Source organism: Bactrocera dorsalis, chromosome 1 (genome assembly GCF_023373825.1).
Source record: "Bactrocera dorsalis isolate Fly_Bdor chromosome 1, ASM2337382v1, whole genome shotgun sequence".
NCBI classification, from domain to species: domain Eukaryota; kingdom Metazoa; phylum Arthropoda; class Insecta; order Diptera; family Tephritidae; genus Bactrocera; species Bactrocera dorsalis.
Window position 1 is genome coordinate 10,771,166 of NC_064303.1, and position 21,346 is coordinate 10,792,511.

The 21,346-nt window shown below is 38.2% G+C and overlaps 1 protein-coding gene across 7 annotated transcripts in view; it reads right to left on the reverse strand.

Annotated features, from left to right (window-relative positions):
- The window catches only part of LOC105222168 (protein madd-4), a 315,454-nt gene that overhangs the window by 66,944 nt on the left and 227,164 nt on the right, over positions 1-21,346 (reverse strand). For 6 of the 7 annotated variants that reach the window (XM_049456508.1, XM_049456511.1, XM_049456499.1 and 3 more), the window contains 2 exons: positions 4,098-4,202; positions 1,322-1,653 (listed from right to left, as the gene is read on the reverse strand). In XM_049456508.1, the coding sequence (XP_049312465.1) occupies positions 1,322-1,653; positions 4,098-4,202 (437 nt within the window). The remainder of the gene's footprint in view (positions 1-1,321; positions 1,654-4,097; positions 4,203-21,346) is intronic. The other variant, XM_049456502.1, reaches the window with a different exon arrangement.

The window sequence follows — 21,346 nt, forward strand, 5'->3', positions numbered from 1 at the left end:
CTCTATCATTTTCAACAATTAGTGCTCTGTTAACAATAAGTAACTTTTTGCGGTTTAATCAACCATTAAAGTCAATCGGCATGGGTTTGTTTCTAGTCGCTCCACTGTGTCAAATATAGCTGTTTTATCGATCATTGAATGTTTGCCTTCTACGCTGGATTTCAAGTAGATTATGTTTATACAGATTTCTCTAAAGCCTCTGAGTTATTCTCTTTAGAATTTTAGTTTTTATTTTCAGTGGATCAAGTCATATTTGCAAAAAAGACGTTGTGCAGTTATTGTCGATAGGGTGTTATCCAATTCTTTCATTTCGTCACCGCGAGTGCCTCACGGAAGCGTTGTAGCTTCTTCTTCTTCTGTGCTGCTTATCAACAGCATTTCCTGTTGTTTCATTTTTGCCAAATTTTTTCCATATGCTGATGACTCAAAATTGTTCACAATAATCAAAAATCCGAAGATGTATTTCAACTTCAGTGTGATATTGATAGTTTATATGACTAGTGCCAGAAATCACAGCTTTCTCTGAATTTCGGTAAATGTTCTGAAATCTCGTATGAGAGGGCACGTAGCATCTTACCTTCTGGTTACAATATCTTAAATTGCATCCTAAACTCTGTAAACGAAGTCAAAGTTCTTGGGGTAATCTTCAGATTTTCTTTCAACAATCACATCAATTACGAGTATATCATTTACAAATTGTTTTCTGTGCTTGGCTTTGTCCATCGAAGTTATTCCAAATTTTTTGACCCCTATCGTTAAAATTATTGTTTGTATCTTTTGTTTGTTCTATGTTCATCAGGGGATTTGACAACTGTGTTTGCATTTTTCAACTTTCTGACTCAAAGTTTGTTATTCGTATATATTTCTTAAACCAATCGGTAAACAAACTTGTGCTTTAAATCAAAACGGAAGCCCAAAGGCGGTTCAAAAGGTCAACACTCCAAATGATAACCAGGAACAAGTTGCTGTAACCAATACCAACCCTTAGCGAAGCGCATCTAATTTTGATCTACGGTTCAAGTGAAAGCCATAAATTGGGTTTGCTTTTGTGGATGCGGTGAATTGTGTATGGTTCTACTAGACACAAAGGTATTTACAAATTTTCACGAATTTCCCATGGCACACGTAATCATAAATTTCGAGTAACTCACATTCGATTCCGGCGCGAGGCAGGAATAGAAAGAAAAAAGCATCACTAAACACAAAAACAGACAGAATGGCGGGTCCTGGCGGGTGCACTTAACGTTAAATGTTTGTTGCAAGCACAGCGGATGTGTGTTGCATTACATATGATTGTTTATTATTGCATTAGAACACTCACCTGCATGTTAGCGCGCATGGCTCCACATAGTCGTAGTGCGGCGTCCACGTGTAGAGCGTACCGTCGTAGGGCACATCGTTGTAGGCGGCACACTGATGCGCTCGAAAGTCTTGCAGCTCGGGGCATGGCTGCATGTTGCAGATGCGATAGCGTATGGTTTCGCCTTTGCAGCCGTTTGTGTTGTAACAGCGGCGTATTTGTTGCATAATGCCGCCGTCGCAGGTACGTGAACAGGTCGACCATTCCGACCAGCCGGACCATTGGCCATCTTTGCTGCCCGACGATGATGAGCTGCTGCTGCTGCTTTTGGCACGCTTTTGCTGCAACATGCACTAAGTTAATAAGGGAGAAGAGACAACAGCAAAAAGCAAAAGCGAAAAACAAAGAAAACAAAAATACATAAATGCGGAAGCGCTAGCAAATAGGCTTCCTCAACTACAAAAATACATAATACTAATACTAGGACTATTTGAAATGGCGTAGCAGCAGTGCTTCGAGAGCACGTCTCTGAATGTTTTTAAGATGAAATCTAAAGGAAAATATTTTCTAAGGTTAGATCCCGATGATAGATCGGACTCTTTATTGCTAAAGCGAAATATTGGCATATATTAGGAAGTTGAAAAAGTCTTTTCGTATTTTATCAATAGATGTCGTTGCAATCAATATCTCCAGTACTACTAATCACATTGTGTCATACCATACAGAGTTGGATGAGATTTTAAGCTTCATTTAGTCAAAAAATTAAATGGGGAAATTGAAAAAATTTACATTGTTAAAAAATTAGTGAAAATATTGAGGAAAATCACTTTTGAAATTTTATATAAAAAAGCGCAATCCACCAATGAAATTTATGAAGTTTACGGAGACGATGCTGTATCAGTTCGTATAGCACAACAATGATCTGCTCGCTTCTGTACTGCAAATTTCCATATGAAAGATGCACCTCGCTTTGGTTGACCTATCGTTGGAAAAGTCGTTGAAATAATGGAAAAGATTGACCAGAGCCATCATATAACCAACCATAACATCGCTAAGGAACCTTACATTCATCATCAAATGGTTTTAAGCATTTTAAAAAAGGTTGGATACAAAAAGAAACACGATGTTTCGGTACCACATGAATTGTCTGTGTAAAGCTTAACGGACCGAATTAACATCTGCGATTCTTTGCTGAAACGAAATGAAATCGAATCATTTCTGAAGCGAATGCTAACAAGAGACGAAAGGTGGATCAAATGCGATAATAATATGTGAAAATGATTATGGTCCAAGCCTAGTGAAGCTCAATAAATGGTCGCAAAGCCAGGATTGACGCCTCGAAAGGTTATGCTGAGTGTTTGGTGGCATTGGAAAGGAATCATCCGCTATGAAGCTGCTCCAGTCTGGTCGAAAGATTGAGTCAGAGCTAATCAACAGAAAGGGCTTCGTCTTTCATCAGGACAACGCTAGACTACACACATCTTTGATGACTCCGCAAAAACTGGAAGAGTTTGGCTGGGAAGTGTTGATGCATCCGCAATATAGCCCTGACTTTCTATCATCAGACTACCATTTGTTTTGGTCAATGCAGAACTCCCTTAATGGAGTAAAGTTGGCTTCAAGAGAAGCCTGTGAAAATTACTTGTCGCCGAGAAACGAGAAAAGTTTTACACTGATGGAATAATGTCTTTAGCGGAAAAATGGCAAAAAGTGGGCGACCAAAATGGTATATATTTTGTTCATTAAAGTTCACTATAAATATAGGGTGGGCCATATAAAATTTTAAGTTTCGAAGATAGGGCGTAAAAGATTGAGTGTAGCGTTTGCTGTATGTCACGTAGCGCCGTCCTGATGGAACCAAATGTTGTCCAAGTCTTTCTCTTCAATTAGCTTGAAGAAAAATTCGGTTAACGTTACGCGATATCGCTCACCACGGCGAACGGCGGTTCCTTTTTCATTTTCGAAGAAAAATAGGCCGATGATTCTACCAGACCAAAATCCGCACCATACAGTGATTCGTGCAGGGTGCAATTGGACAATTCTGCTTGTTAACGTAACCATCGAGCTGAAAATGAGCCTCGTCCGAAAAGATGATTTTTCGGTAAAATTGACCATCCTCGGTCAAACGATCTTCTGCCCAATCTGCGAACTGTAGAATAGTGAATAGCGACCCATTTCGTAAATTTTAGACCTTTTACTGAATATCTGTCACTTTCCGTATGGTATTTGACGTTTCCAATGTCGAAATATAAATAACTCAAATTTAAAACGTTTGATGGCCCACCCGTTATAAAAAAATATTTTGAATTTTAAGTACGAAAAGACTTTTTCGACTACCCAATATAATTGATTTTTCTATTTTCTAATTTTCTGTTGGCCAAAAACGGTCCGAGAGGACCAAGTTTTGGGAATTAACATCTTTAGATATTTTGTTGCTGGTCGAAAAGATCTATCCTAAAGTCAAGTATATAAATCGAGAATACTAGGAAGGTACGGATGTATGTTTAGAAAGAAACAGATATACGTTTAGATTTAAGGGACCTTGTACAAATTTTTAGGCCAGTCTGCTGATCTTAAGTGAAGTCCATCTGTTCAGGAGTAGATGTCTTGTCTCTTAAGATGTATATAAGTTTCAAACTAGTGACATAGTAGGTGAATGAGTTAAGTCAAAAATTGTTAAAGACACTCGATGTTTCTTTTCTTTTGATTCTGCCACGCCACTCTAAGACACTAAACAAGCTACTTCTTAAAATATATAAAATGTATACAATACACATTATTAATTATATTCACTCACTTCAAGTTCATTCTCCAAATCGGAGGCGGTGTTCCAAGTATCATCGAAAGCTTGACTGGCGTTCAGGCGTTTCGCGACCGATGCATTCTCAATGAAAATTGTCATCTATAAATAGAATAAAAATACGAAATGGAAATGAGTACAGAAAAGGAGAGTTATTAATTAAAAAGTCTAGAAAAAATAAGCGAAACATTTTTTTCATCTTGAAATAAGTAAAACCTTACAAATCTACCCTACCAATCGAGAACAAAAATATATTCAGCGCTTATCCCTACTACACGCTCCCATAAGTTTTTATACAAACTTAACGGGTCTTACTGGTTTTTATTTGCACCGTTATCGCGCCATTACCCTTACATTTATTACGCCACGTTGGGCTTTAGTGGTTGCTTTTGTTGTTTTTGAATGTTGCTTTGACTAATAGAGCTGTTGTTGTTTTTTGCTTTTATGTAATTGATTTTTGTCGTTCGCTGTCAGTCAGTAAGTCAGCCACGTTGAGGTCATTTCGCATGCAAAACACTTTGTGATGAAGTTGAGGTAAGAGAGGAGAAACAAGGATAACCGAGTACAAGAGTGACGACAGGCGAAAGCTGGAACGTGCTTGAGCCGATTCGAATAGCGCAACGGCGCACAGTGGTGCCAGAGCGGAAAAAAAGATTTTTTTCATAACTCCAAATTGGTACCATCCTTTCAATTTAAGCTAAGAACTAATCAAATATCATTATCCGAAAACTTGGGATTGGTATATTCAATGGTTTTTTGTTGGGAGAGCTTCAAAGTCCAACAAAGTATCAACGCAAATTTACTCAGAAAAATGTGATTAATATTGCAAAAGTTAAAACTCAAAAGTTAACCATAAAATATCAATTGTAAAGTTTTTATTTATTAAAACCAATATTATAGATGTGATTTACATCATCAAATGTATACTTTCTTTTTCAAAATTTTTTTTAAAATGATGTTTTTTCATGGTACAAAAAAATCATATATTTCAAAACTTCAAAAGAATATAACTATTGTTCACAGGAGCGCGCAGGTTAGCCACTTACACAAAATAAACTTTAAAATCTCCTTAATCGATAGAAAAAAAAATCAGCTGCAATGAGCTGCCAACTCATGAGTAATTAGCATTTTAATCTACTGCAACTGTACCTGATAACAGCGAAAATGCAACTTTTGTGATTATATTATTTATATGGGAGATGGGCGTAATTGTGGGCGGATTTACTTTATTTTTTCTGGAGAAGCTTATATTTACAAAATATTACACTGTAGAAAATTTTGTTACTGTAGGATGATTTTTGATTTTTGTGTTATATGGGAGGTGGGCGTGGTTGTGGGCGGATTTTAACAAAATTTTTTTTTTCATCTAATTTGGCAATATGAGAGATGTGTGCCAAATTTCAAAGCCCTACCTCGATTCCTTCTATTTTTTGCCGCGGCTTGTATGAAGCGGCACCACTGTGCGGCGGTGGCGCGCTGAACAAGTCTTGTCGAGCCGTTTTATTGCTCCATAAAACATTAAACCCATATCACTGAGTGTCAATGTTGCAAGCAACGTGCCGGCCGAAAAACGTGAAAAAAAGTATTTGATAAGCAACAGGGCTGTGACGTCTGTAAAAAGAGTTAACGGTAGTTTGAGGATTTTTCCAAGTTAAGCAGAGTTGAAGCTGCGGCATAACTAAGCAGTATTCTGAGCTTTAGATGAAATATACAAATATATTTCAATAAAATAAATAGAGGGTAGTCCTTATATTCGCTCTTCAACCAAAATAATAACTTGATTCAAGCGGGATACTGCTTTAGTGTTTTCATTAAACACATAATCATCCAAATATCCGCACACACAGACATAAATACATCTACATATGTATATTGGCTTTTTAGTGATTATTAGAATACAAATACAAAGTAAAGAAAGTAATTAAAATAAATAAGTATAAAAAAATGAAACACTCTCCTTTCTCCCAGGAAGCCTATACTTCCAGCAGCCTCATAATTCATTTTTGATTCTTTTCAATAAAGCTTTTTACATCCCACTCGAAATCAATTCGAAGTTAATAAGTTACAAATTGAGCTCTGAAGTCTCCGGATTCATTTTTATTTCACGGTAATTGATAATTTTTATGCAACAATCAACACATATCCCTAATGGGTAAATAGGAAAAAAGATGAAAGCGGAAAGTGAAAGTCTAATAATTTGTCAAAAAAGCATAAATGTATATACTTGTATACACATATTTACACACATATATACATATGAGCATAGCTCACCAAGCAACAAGCGCCTATTAGCGATGCTCCTACACATTTCAATTCCATGCACGTCCTGGGCGATTGTTTACTTGCCTTCGCTAGACAGAAGGCACACACTTCTGCACAACCACTATGCAGTTCACTGCTCATTCAAGCTTTCAGATACTCTACTTCGTTGAAATAAATAATTGCAAAAAACGAGTAAGAGCCATTTGTTGAGCGCGCTCTTGAACCAGCCGGATCGACTGCTAATATGCTATGGTGTGCAGGATATACTTATGTATGTATCAGAAATACAAGTGTTGAATAAGAATTTTTGTTAATGCTGCCGACAGCTGTGAACATCTTACTGTGAGCAGCAACATAAAAATTGAAGATATGTATGAGGTAAAAGAAAAGGAAAATTAATATTTAAGTAGTAATATTAGCCATTACAATGAGGTAAGGTGAGTGAAGACACACAAGAAGAAGAATACATGATTTTCGTTTTTGTTTATGTAGTATAGGGTTATGGTAAAGAGTTCGGCGCGGGATGCTGTGGAACGTAACAAACAAAGAAATGGGTATAACTGAGCGGATCAACAGGTTTGTCAATGTTGCCGGTTAAGTTACTTTTAGTAATAAATAAAATTTTTGTCATAAAGAGAGATCTTAAAAGTATCGCCATATGCTCTGTTGTGCCCTCCTCTATATCACATATGGTCACGAAAGGACCAGAATCCTGAACGCTCCTGGAAGACTGTTGGTCGAGCCTGAGGTGATGTGAACTTTGTCCATGTAAATGGAACCTAGGACCTTGAGTCTGCTCCTGCGAATTGCTGGGCAATCCAGAAACAGGTGTTCCAGAGTTTCCTGTTCCATGTCGCAGAACCGGCAGTTTGCGTAAGAGACTATACCCATGTTGGACAAGTGCTTCCTGAGCCTACAGCGCCCTGTATAGAGCGCGCCAAGGAGACGGAACGGTATCGGTTGATCATATATGTAAACCTTGCAAGGTTGTACCCTCCCAGAAGTAGCTTGGTATGTGGCAATCCTGTTGCCTGCTGCCAATGTATTCTTTTCCCACTCTCTCGTCCTTGTGGAGCAGCTTATTTATAGTGTGGAACCCCACTGCAATCCATGGTTCTGGCCTCATCATCCCGGACGCTGCCGCAGAATGGGCCAGTTCGTCGGCCAGTTCACTATTGGCTACCACTTTAAGCCCTGGAAATCAAATTAGGTGTACCCAGTTGCACATTGTTCACTGCGGTTCAGCCTTCCTATACACTCTTCTACTAAAAGCGATTTAACCTCATACACTGAGATCGCAGGTCACCATGGCGGCGTCTCAAATTTGTGCCCGGCGAATGACTTCTTTCGGTTCGGTAACAAAAATAGTCGCACAAATCTGAAGAATACAAAGAATGGAATGGAAGTCCGTAACCTTATTTGATCAATGTGGTAACACAGCAGCCAAGGGGTGGGAGTCGCCCACGGTAAGGTATGCCTGTCATAAAAGGTGACTAAAATCCAATATGTGTTATGTCTGTTATTTGACTGGACTTGAAATTTCAGCATAGTCTTGAAGAAATAGTGCTAAAATACTCATCTTGAACTGATATTATAGACTTTGTGTGAGGTTACTTCAAATGAAAAGACATTTAAATGCCATCAGTCATTGAGTATAATGGGTGCTCAATTTAAAGAAATTACTCATGTGGTCTCCGTAAAATGTGTGGCTATAGGTCATGCAGCCTGCGACAACAACCCCCAATACGCCAACTCAATGGAATATTGTCTCACTTTAATGGAACTAACGAAAAATTAATGTCAGTAAAGGCTATGCATGAGAATGTGTAGCACATATGGATGTACATTTCCATAAATTTGTGTAAACGCATGAACATGACGTGCTGCCCATTTATCTTGCAGAGTTATGGATAGTCCTTTCGAGCGTACTCAGACCGAGCTGCTGTTCGCTGTGTGGTAACTATGTATGTGCTGATAAATCTACGAATATATTTTTGTCTGTTTGTATAAAGGGCATACCAAAATGGTCTTGCCGCACTTTGCCTCATTTGCCATTACGGTAATTATTTATTTATGAGTTGAAACAGTTTCCATAACTCATTTCACATGACGCTTCGGTTGAGCTGAGTGCCAAAAGTGTAGCAGAATGAAGGATGTGTCAAGAAGTTCGATAAAAGTGAAAAGCTGAGAACGCTGACGGGTGGTTGGTGGTAGTTAGTTAGTTGTAGAAGAATAAATAAGTGTAAAAGCGGGCGGCAATGGACATTGCCGGTACTAAGAAAGCAAAAAAAAAAAACTAGAAATATAATAGTACCGCAGATACAGAACTTTTTATACATACGCCTACAAACACAAATACTAATTTATGTTGTGGAAATGTGTCTGTAAACTTTTCCTTCCAACTGTTTGTATTTTTATATCTCGTGTGTATTGTGTTATCTTTTCTACGAATGTGTAAGTTTTTTATTCAAAAAGACAGTAAATGTCAATGTGAGCTGCATAGCTGTAAGCAAGGTAAAAGCTTATTAAATACACTCGAACATATGTGACTTGCCGCCTGTAAGTATGTAACGCTAATGTACATACGTTTTTTACTCTTCGTTCTAAACAAATGAGGGAAATTGAGAAATAGACGGCCGAACGCACTGAATTTTGAGCGAGCGCATGTCGTAACCTTGACAAGGGACGAACTATTTGATTTATGCCACTTATATTACACATATACAAATTTACATAAAAATGCTAATACTGGTATGGACGTCAGCTCACCTAGTAACAGCCAAATATAGAAATGCCTAACATAGAAGCCTGTATCGTTTCGGTACTTTTGTTTAGCGCTCTCCTTGAACCGCTTGGCTTTCCATTTTGGTTGATTTTCTTTTCCAGCAACGTCTATGAGGGTCGGTAGAGGTGAAGCTGTCTTTCAATGTGATTGACTGACATTATTTTGTCATTTATTTTCGATGTTTTTCATTTGGGTTTTGTTGGGATTTAATTTGTACTATGGCACTTACTGGAAAAAGCAGTAATAATAGCAGGCAAGCAAAGTAATTGTTAGGTCTATGTATATTTCTATTGTATCAATATACCTGGAGTAATTGGAAAGAGTGTAATAGCAATTCAGAAAAACGAGTTGACAAGCGAACAGAAAAAAAGTCAATAAATAAATAAGAGCGCCATTTGAGCCGGCTTAGTGTACAGCATGTACACATAAACATAAATATGTATATTCAGAAAAAGATATATACGAAAAAGAGAGCGAATAGAGGTTACGAAGTTCAATTAATACTCATATAGATATGGAAAACCTGAAAAGACTCCACAGTTGACAATAAATATAGGTTAGGTTAGTCTGGTAGGCCATTGAGCCACGCATAGATACAAGTAAGTCCTTTGCGATATCAGATGAAGTTCAGTTACTACTATATACTTGACGCGAACTTTAACATATTCTGTGGCCTCGCTATCGATACCTGTTCCAGAGTCTTTTACCATGGTGACCCCAGATACTTACAGCGTAATGTTGCCAATGCAGGACAAGTGCACAAAAGATGCTGCATTGTTTCCCTTTTATCTTGCTCTAGATATTTTCGGCAGTCTTCTCTATCTGACAGTCTCATTCTGCGAGCATGTATCACCAACAGAAAGTGATCAGTTAATATTCCCATTAAGCTCCTAGAGTCTCTTTTATCGAGTTCCAATATGAATTTTGTATTCTTCCGATCTACCGTTATGCACACAACTTTTTCAGTTTGGTACCTAGGTAGCTCATTCCATCGGGTTTTGATTTTCTATGATTCTGTACAGATTGTCGTATAGACAATGCATGGGTTGTTGATCACGTTTTCTGATATTAGCCAAACACCATTCTTGACAATCTCGTCCACTATTGCATTGCCCACTATTTCATTGACCACGATGCATTTTTGGTCCGAAAACCAGTAGAAGTGAAGTTGCTTGCCTCAACACTTTCCATTGCCATGACTACGACATGCGATATGAGGTGCCTGCTGTTTACGTAGATGTTGACTCTGGAATTGCCGCCAGGTGTATTGGAAGCCAGCTCCATGGCTTACAAAGACCTCAGCTTAAAATATACTGTAGTGAGTCGGTAATTGAAATGGTTACCCTAGGCCTAACTCTAGACTTTATATTCCCGCACCAACTCCATTTTCGAACCATCCATATAAAGGCTTAGAGTGTAGTGTAGATCTTAACCCCAACCATCTTTTTCTATGTTTACTTTGAATCTTCTTTCGCAGTTGAAAAGTTTGCCAAAATGCCATTATCCACCGAGCTATGACCGAAGGTTGTATATATCTAATATTCCTGCAGCCAGTAGTCGTCCAGCCTATTTTCCCGCGCAGTTTCCAGCCTTTACAGTAACTGGAAGTTTTAGTGTTAGTTCATGCAAGCGTGCTGCACTAAGGTTCACTCCAACCATGCTACTTAACCCGATTTTGAACATAGTGCCCGTAGACATCGCCGGAGAATGTATGGCCGCTAAAGTAGCTATTAGACTCAGAGAATTTGGGTTTCTTAAAAAAACACGTATCCGAACTCTCGGATATCCTTACACACTTTGACATCATACCGGTTCACTTAGATTATGGAGTCGTCAATTCAGACTCTGGCGGCTCCTTCTCTGCCCATATACCGACTAAAAAGCTATAGCAGAGCAGCAATACCAGCCGTGAACTCATTTACAGTGCGTTCAGGGTTGGTCGAGGAGTTCCTAACCTCGTTATCAATAACATCGAATGTCTTTATGATAAGACTGGTATGGGGGAAGGACCATAGCAGAATTGCTGGAAATTGTAAAGTTGATGAGCTAGCAAGGAAAGATACGCTAAAATCACTATGGGTAGAATGGGATGGGATGTCCTCTTGTCTTCGATTACCAGATAGCTAGTCTTCGCGGTAGCTTGGCCAGCGCTTCGCTATCATCGGTACAAGCGCTGTTACAAAAGCTTTTTATGTTTAAATTGCAAATGGTACAGAACAAAGTGCAAGCTTTAATTGGTGTAAGCGACAGAACCTTTGGAAGGTACCTTGAGGAGCCACAAGTGAATAACAAACTGTACTAACAATTCAGTAAAGCAGCAAAGCAAAAACAAACCAAGTGCAAATTTAATTATTCCAAAGACCTAACTGTCGCATTTGCCTTTACCGTTATTTAGTTAAAGCGCTTTAAGCATTTTGTCACCCACAGTAAATTGTTGCAGTGGCCAAAAGCTAACAGCATTCACACCCGCCCATACAATAACTACAACCACAAGTACTGTTTGGCTTTTGAGAGACACTTGTACGCCCGTTAAATGATCGGTCACCAGCATTGCCGACAAACTACTAATGACCAAAAGTTATGTTAGTTTTACAAGACCCCCCGGGTATGTGTAGATGTGGGTGCATTCGAGTGGTATTAACAACGCCGCCAGACGTTTAAAGCCACAGCTTATATTCAACGCTCCTCTCGTTTTCCGCAATTTTTCTAATGGTCTTCTTTTAGCTTAACTTTTTTGTGGTCGTTCACCGAGCAAGTGCGAAAAGTAAGGGGAAACCCTATGCTACTTTACATTAGCCACTTATCTAGTAGTCATTGGCCAGCAATCCGAATTGTCGCTGCCAACCAGACCAGACAATTCTCTCGTCTGTTCTCAGTCCACTATTTTTCCAAAGGCGGAAAATGTCATTTGTAGCTCGGTTTTCTTCTTTTTGTGTGGTCTGTGTAGTCGTCTGGCAGTCTGCTTGGCTGCTAATAACTTTGTAGGCTGTCTGAATAAATACGACAGTAAAAACAATAAAAATAGTCTTAAATAGCGATTAGTTTATGGGCACTTATGTCAGTTAAACGGCCTCAGCTTAAAGTAGTTGCTGTCAATATGCTTTCGTAGCTTCTCTTTGTAGATGTGTGAATGGTGTACTCTCCGCCTTAATTTCTTTTAAAGAAAAAAGTATTATTGACATGCATAAATAAAATGAAATGAATTAATTAGAGGAAGGAAATATTTCTGCTGGGCGAAGTTTGAAATAGCAAGAACTCTTTTGTTCTTCACGATATTCGTCTTGGAGTGATCTACGACCTCCATTGAATTGACTATGCCATAGATAAGCACTGGTCCTTGATGGAGCCAACAATTCAATTAAGCTCATTGTTTATTTTCAAATTTCTCGATAAAGTTGTGAATTTCCAGGTTGCAACACTGATCACCGAACGCCGAAGTATAAAAGGCAACCGACGTATATGGGTAAATCACTGCTGTCGTTATAGAAATTCACTAAGTCTCGTTTCTCTTAGGCATTCTTAAGTATCAGGACTACATATTCCTTTTTTGGGATTTCTAGATTTTTATTATTTTTCATCATCTAACATATAGAGTTTTAAAAAAATTTCGTCCAGAGGACTTACGATTGCTCTACGACAGGACCTAGTTGAAAGTTCGCTTAATATCAAGGAAGATCCCAACAGCGAAGTCCTTAAACCTAATGGCTTCATCAAGCTATGATTCGCATAGACAGATTGCATGACACCTAAAAAGCTTGCTACAGCTGCGCTGGTATAATGCCATCCAGTTCCGAGGACTTGAAAGGTTTGAACGAATTGATAGTTCAAGTCAAGTACTGTTCATTCAGAAGGTCGACAAAGACCGCGTAATTCTCTTGCAGCATTTCGATGGATATTCACCGAAAGAAGGTATTGCTCTGAAAGTGAGCACAAAGGAATATCCGAAGTATATCTTCACTGTTTAAGGCCCAATTTCTATTTGCGTCCTTAAGATATCTCGCAGACACGGGGTTGTTTACGAAGATACGACTGAGCTTACTGAGCTTAGAGGACTTATGACAGCCCTGCGATTTTTCGCAGAAGCTTGTGCATGCAGTCCTCCTCTTCGCCTTTTTTAAATAGGACTTGTATAGTATACTACAAGTCCCATACAGTACAGTCAGTCGATCCATTCTTAAAGGCCTTGCGGAATAAACGTCTGCAAGAAAGTTTGACTTCCGAGAGTTTTATAGTTTAACAGGGAAGTTTCTCTCTGCCCTTCGCGGTTTTCAGTAGACAGGAGCTCTCCAGTTCGAACCGAAGACTTCGACCCACTCGTTGACCGTGTCGGTGGTGAACAGTGAGTCCACCGCGGCGCGCGTGAGAGAGTTTAACGGAGCCTCTTTCTGTACATATCGCAGTTTGTATTCTTAGGGCTTCTAAAGGACTTTCTAAGGTCGCCAAGGACCCTCTATTTTGAGATCAGTGGGAAAAATACGTTCGAGGTCATGGTGAGGTCAAGAACCTCCTGTTTGCCTGCAGTCACGAATGTAGGTGAGTTTCCTCTACTACAAATGAACAGTTTTTCGGTAACAATGAAATCAAAAAGCGACTCATTTCTGTTTCGGCTCAGTTCACCATAAGCCGAAGAAGATCTTCGTAATAAGCTCAGTTGTGGTTTGTTTAGCAGAAAATTCGTCATCGAAATTTTAAGCTTGGAAAATATAGCCAATGATAAAACTTATTAGAGGGAAGATTTACGAACATATGTATGTAAACATCTCATCGACTTAAGATATAGTCGTGAATAGAGCTCGACAACTTTCTGTTTTTAGCGTTGTGATATTAAAAAGAGGGTCGAATTGGTTGTGAAATTCCGGTGTATTGAAACCATTATGTATTCACTGTGCTGTTAACTAGATTAAATATATATGATCTAGTTAACTGAACCGTAAATACATAATGGTTTCAATACACCGGAATTTACATAACACATAACAGAATTTTGTTTTAAACTCATATAATTTCACTGCGTGCATTTACTTTCAAAAAGGTCGACGCCCGAAAAACTGCGTATGCGCACGCTTCGTACCATTCTCAAACTTGTTTAATCCTTCTCCTCGCAGCGCTCGTAAGACCATGCTAAACGGGATAGTGTTAGCAAAAAGGAAATTAAAGTTCAAGTGCATCCTTGCAGTGTGGAGACCTTGCATTGTGTTGCCTTTGAAATTGGCGGAGAAGGAACAGTTACGTACAGTTGAACGAGTTTTGAAAAAGCAACATATGTATGTACATACATGCTTCAGCTACAAAAAAAAAAAAACAAATAAAGCAAATACAAAGCTTAATATGCCACTTGAACTGAATGTCAATGGATGCGAGTCCAGTAGTAGTAGAAGCATTGACACAGTAGAGTGGCATTGTAAAGAAGAAATGCAGAAGTTGTAAAGAGCAACCGGCAAAACGACTGATGCATGCAACGCTTTTAAAAGTTCAAAAAGCGTTCTTTGTAACGATTTTTTGTTCTCTTGTACTTCAAGTTAGCTTGCAGTCCTTTTTGACTCTTTGACATTAAGTGCACACAGCATTTGAACTTTAAAGTTTCGAGTCTTTCATTAACAGGGGACCTATTCTGTAACTCGATTTGAAAAAAAATTTACTCGAAATCGGACTTTGTATATTCTGTAACTCGATTTTCGGATTTTCAAGCCAATTTTCGGATAAAATATTCCATAGCTTTTGAGTTGTAACGAAAATTGTACGTATTTATTCTGGCACAGGGTGGTACAACTTTCGCATAATTATAAATTAGATCCAAATTTCGAATAGAATACATTTTCGAATCAAGTTACAGAATAGGGCCCCTATATATATGTATGTATGTATAAAGAAAGTGCTATCATACATACACTAATGTATAAGATGCAACGAATAGCAACTGTACAGTGTAACAGTACAGCTCTCCGTACTTGTGTTTCTGAATAAGAGGAGCAGACTTTTGTGAAGGACTCTTCCACTCCTCCCGTATTTTTTATAAAGGCAACCCACTGAATCTAGACGCTGTCGTCGTGCTAGTTATTGTAAGTTTAATATTTCATGTCCTAAGGATTGTTTTAGTTTGCTTTGAATTTTTGCATGTCATATAGTCATAAACTCGAAAGAGAGTATTGAAATAAGTACTAAGTGGATTGCCGAAACCATCTATGACACAAAGCAATATAAATACATTTATATCTACATATCGCTCATTTGCTGCAAGATCGGCATAAGTCAAAAAAATCGATTTTCCAGAAAACGCGTTTAAAGTTTTCAACTGCCTACAACCTTACACGGTGACTCCAACCTTACACCTCTTCTCAAGCGGAGCATATAAGAGGTATTAATATGAATTTTTCACTCAACATGAAGTATGATATAACGAACAATTCTGCAGAATTAACTCAAAAATCATGTTTTTTGATTTATGCCGGTCTTGTAGCAAATGAGCGATATATACTCGTAAGTAAAAATATATCTGTACCCTTATTTGCTGAATAATATGTTTAAAAACTGAGCCGCCTTTCAAGCGATAACTTTTGCCTGTAAACTATTGGTTGCTAATAACGCACACTAATGGAATATATTCAATGATAGACGGCTAGACAGCGAAAGTTGTTGATGTAGAATGCCGAAAATACAAATGAATAATTGACATATTATAAATAGCTGAAACATAGAGTGTAGAGAGAAGTGAAAAATGGTATTAAGTAAGTATGCCTTGATACTACAAATCTTTATAGTAATCTTTATATATATCTATGCTTTCCTTTCCAGAACTTAACTCCTTTCGACAGACACTTTCTCGCCAAGCTTTCATTTCTAAGAGCTATTACTTACTTTCCAGTCTACTCGGATTCTTTAGCTTGTATTTTCGCCTTTATTTCATACGCTATTTATCGTTTTCTGATCCATTTAGCAATGCATCCCTCCTCACCTAAGTATCTTTGCTTAGTGTGTGCCTTGATCGAATAACACGCTTAGTTACAAATGTGAGTTTGGATATATTTAAATGACATATCATACACATGCACGTGCGTGTCCCTCAACTGGTGTGCATGTCCCTGATTTTTATTCTTAACTGCCACATTTGGTTTTGAGGTTAAATCTTCCTACATTCGTCAAAGCTTTTAGTTGGGTCGTGTTACACGAAAACGAAAAGGGAAGAAAAAGGAAAATTAACAAACACAAATGTGCATAGAAGAGTGTGGAGAATTAAAAAAAACCAAGCATTTATATACATTCAATTCAGTCAGGTGACAAACCATCGAACGCGCGATATCCAAATGGAAATTGAAATGAACAGTTTTGGTTGAATGTTCGGTAAACGAGACGGTAACCTAACCACAATTTATTGATTTAAATAAAATATTCTTGAGTCATTCAACTGAATTTAAAGTACTGACAAAGCGAAAGTAAAAAAAAAATTCAAAAAGGAACAAGAAGACCATCAGGAAGGGCGAGAAAGTTTTAGGCCAATTGGCTGGGTTTAATGAAGCATGCTGGTTAAATAAAGACGCCAAATGTGAGGAAAGCATCAATAACGGTACTGTTAATCTTGTTTTCTTGCCATAACAGTACGAATAATATGTATGTATATATATAAAGAGTGACTGGTCAACCTTTCTGCTAAGCAACGAAACAGTGGCTTTGAAGTGGCCTCAACATCTCATCAAAGATTTCGCTCTAATTACTTCGCGAGCCGATAGAGTGAAGCTTTGTCCTTGATGCATTGTCAACAAAGGTTCAGTTGGCGTTGATCTTTTGAAAGAGAATCACGTTAAACTCCATGAGTGCTAAGGACGGGTCGCGCTACGAAGCTGTGTTCCAATCGCAATCCATGTCGCAATCAGCGACTGCTAAATATATGAGAAAGTCGAAGGCATTTGTACAGAAGTGGATACAGCGATATATTGTGGCTAAAAATGTCGATGATTTACCAGAACGTGGTTCGATAGAAAAGTGAACAAAAAAATATGAAAAAAGAATAGTGAATCTGTTTTCGCGGAATCCTGCATTAACACTGTGGCAAGGACAAGCAAAATTAATGGCAAAAGGTTTAGATATATCCTACGAAACTATCCGAACCCTTCTTCATACTCATGATCTGAAATGGCGCAACACAAGGAAGAAGCCTCTGTTGACTGAAAAACTTGTAACAAAGCTACTCGCTTGGCCGTATGAGAATATTGATAGAGATTTTGAAAATGTCATTTTTACTGATGAATGTTCTATATGAGCCCGTTCTGCATGCATGCCTCGGAGATGCCAGGCAATTATCGACGCCGGTGGTGACTGAACATATTGTTGACCAAATTGCATCATTGTTTGTAATGTGTACAATGTATATACATATATAAATATGAAAGTCTCATAAAATAATTTTTTTTATAAATTAACAGGACCAGGCTCTTACTTGACAGAATGTAAGTGCCACAACAAAAAATATAAATTTCATTCCTGGTAATGATTAGAAGTGACTGATTTGTGATTGTAATTAAATATATATAGTACACTCAATTTTATCGTAGGCCTTACTACACTAATATACACTGAAGGTATTACTATTTCGATTTTTTACCTTGACCCACCATTTGGTGGCATTGTACTAGTATAATATACTTTTATGTATAGTATATACGTAAAAATATGCCCTCAGTTATATATAAGGCGCCATTTCCAAAAAGTTGTACAAACTAATTATAGCAAATGGATTTGGCTCATTATCCCGACACCAAACACCAAATGATTAATTTTGCTCTTTAATTTGCAAACAAAAATTGCCGACCTTTCGTTCAGCGCAGAAGGAGCAATGAAAAAGTAATTGATGTAAATTGCAAATGTAAGCAAAAACTAAAACAAATAGCATAAAGCAAATCACGCAACAACTAAAAAGCGAAAATGGACAATATTTCACTTTGGCGAGCGTTATTTATTTCGTAATTTCCTCAAACAAGCAAAATTGTTGTTTTGGAGATTATGTTCACAGTGTTTGGACATTAGAGTGAACACTTTCCTAGAATCGAAGTTCTTTTTATTTAATACTCAAAAAGGCATCCCGAACGGATAAGTTGTAAAAAAAATATCAAGAAGTTGAGTCTGAGGATATTAGAGTTGAGGAACTATTTTTTAACGGTTAGAATAAAGTAAAACAACTGAGAGCGGGTTAGAAACTGAAGAATTAATTGGAACTGGACGAGCAAAAAACAGAAGGAAGGTGGAAGAACTGCATGCGTTCCAGCCAGCGATTTTAAAAGCGAAAGCAATGAGTTCCGTAATATTATAGACAGCACCAGTAAGGAAATAGGGAATGGATATAAAAGCGGATGCTGAACAAATGGTTGCAGTGTATAGGCTTTCTATAATTCGAGTAATAATAAGTGCGCTCTGGACTATATCAACCGACGCTGCTGAAGTATTAGCCAGTATGCTACCCATTGACATCCAGGGAGATGAACTTGAGCGATTATATAAGATATCGGCACCTAAAATAGTATCGGCAAAAACAGAGGAGAAAAACAGGAGCATAAAAATATGGTAATGGCGATGGCAATCTTCATCCAAAAGGCGCTGGACTCACATACTTGTCCGGACATCCAATCTGTTGGCGAAGAGTCTGCTTTCATAATGAAAAAAATGAGACTTTGTCAACAGCATAGGTGTCCGTCAGTTTGCAAAATAGATAATACTTAAGTGTCCCGTCCCGCCCATGAAGTAATACTTAATCGTTGGTTCCGTGGGAGAGTCTTGAGTGTGGGATTGGCTACTCTGGCACTCCGGCTTTAGATGCTTTCCCCTAAAAAAAAGTTGACAAAAGGAATTTTATGAAAAGAATGTGATCTAGAAAATCGAAGGTCTGATGCTTTCTGCATGAGAGGTATTGTAGCTGCTGCGATCATTGTAGCCTTTTCGGAATTCTGACTTTTGGTTTTGACTTTTAATTAAAATCTTCGCTCATAAATTGACTACATAGAATAACTTTATCATGGCAATCACATTGCAAAGAAAAAATAATCTTAAGCTCGGTGAGTAGAATGAACCGTTGCCGCATTTATCCTTATTTTTCGTCTATTCCAGAACCAATTCCAACTTCTGTACCAGAACCTGGTCACTCTAAACATTAGCACGCCACACGATTTAGCAATTCGTCGTCACGCTCTAGCGGCATTAGTATGGTCACAGTATGCTGCTCATTATCTGGATTCTTCTTATGACTATGCATTACTATTTGATTTCCGTTTTTACTTTTTCGTTACCGAATTCATGAACAAAGGAATAATGAAAACTTTTTTCTTTCTAACACAATTGCCAAACCAATTTATCATTTTGAAAAATTACGCAAGTTGTTTAACAGCAAAGAAAGTGAAAATAAGCAGAAGAAAGAAACAAACGGTAATGGTTAAAAGACAGCAAACGAAAAGTCAGCAATTGAAAAGGCAAAACATACACTTAAAGTTTAAAAGTCAACATTTGAAATTCATCGAACTTTTGTTTCTTTTACATTTTTTTACGAAATGTCAATGTTAGGTAGGAAAAGTTCGAAAAAGTTTCAACATGAAAAATCACAACAAATCAATTTACTTTTTTTTTTGGCTTAAATAGTTATTGAAATATTTGTATGTGACGCTTTAGTGGAAACTCAGAAGAAGATGAACAGCCAAGCACACATGTTAGCAGGATAGATATGTATATCTTATAATTAGGTTAAAATTAAGGTGAAGCTGTCGATATAAACTAAAGTAGCAATTGTGCGAAGAACAACTCAATTTGATTGATTTTGCTTTAATGGTTTGCCGACTTCAAGCGAAATATTCAACCAGAAATAACTTGAAATGATTCGGTATTGAAAAATCGGGAATTGTTTGTTGTTGTTGTTGTTGTAGCGGTAGAAAACATACCTGAAGTAATTTCGAAGAATGTTGCCGACTTGACAATCCTTGCGGATAGCAATCGGGGTTCGTTCCAGTTACGTTCCGGTTACTTAGGCCCGACTGTCGTGGAAAAGGTGTAAAATCCGTAAATCGTGATTATGGGTTGCACTTAATCAATTATGGGAGAATATACTTGTATTTATTTTAAAAAGTTATCGGAAAAAATTTGAGTTATTGATTACCGATTCTTATATTATAATCCACCACGACAAAGACAGTTTCCAGGCTTTAGAATGGAAAGTAAGGAGATACTTTCGAAAATTTATTTCAAAGTATGATAATCTCCCGTAGTGGCGGGTGCCGCAATAACCCTCAATGTCAATGTCTGAAGGAAGCAGAGTGAGACAGATAGAAAGTGCGTCCACCGTAGCTGGACTGGAGAGCAGGCTGGCTACGACAAATCAGTTCATAAAAGACGCTTATCATTACGCTTATCCACTAAAGGTGTTAACAGACCTGTTCATGGTGGCCCAGAAAACTCTCAGTGCTCAGACAATCAGTTCGCAGGCTTTTCAATAAAGCCTAACGCTCGGCCAACTGGGAGGAATATAAGCAGCACCTAACAACCTACAACAAGGAGATTAGGTCCGCGAAGACAAACAGTTTCAGGAAATTCTGTGACAGCATCTCCTCGACCCCTGAGGCAGCCAGACTGCACAAGGCTTTGTCTCGAGGCAATACGGACACAGTATTATCCGTTAAAAGATAGGATGGAGCCTATATGATCAACGTGGGGGACAAGTCAATGACACTCCTGTAAGCGCACTTTCCGGAGACGGTTTCGGTTGATCTCAGTCCACCAACGGTTGTACATAGACCAGATCGCTTCGATTAGTACGGTAATTGCAGACTCAATCAAGTAGGCACTGGCCTGCTTCACGAACTATAAGTCATCAGGGGCGGACGGCATCATTCCAGCTCTTTTGCAACAAGGCAGATCCACTAACACTGCTCTGTATAAACTCACGGCTGAACTCCAGAATTCACTGGATAATGGCGAGTTTGCGATATGCGCCTTTCTTGACATCGAAGGTGCTTTTGATAATAGAGTAAAGGAACGTAACCGCTCCTGTATGCAGATGTATATGGGTACACCTAATCTGGGTGCCGGGTCACAATGGGGTAGCCGGCAACTGGCCGACGAACGAGCCCGCTTCAGGTTCCATCTACGCGGTCAAGGATCACATCACCTTAGTCGCTCTCAGCAGGCTAAAGGAATTTTTCAGGATGCGAGACCGTGGTGAGCATATGTT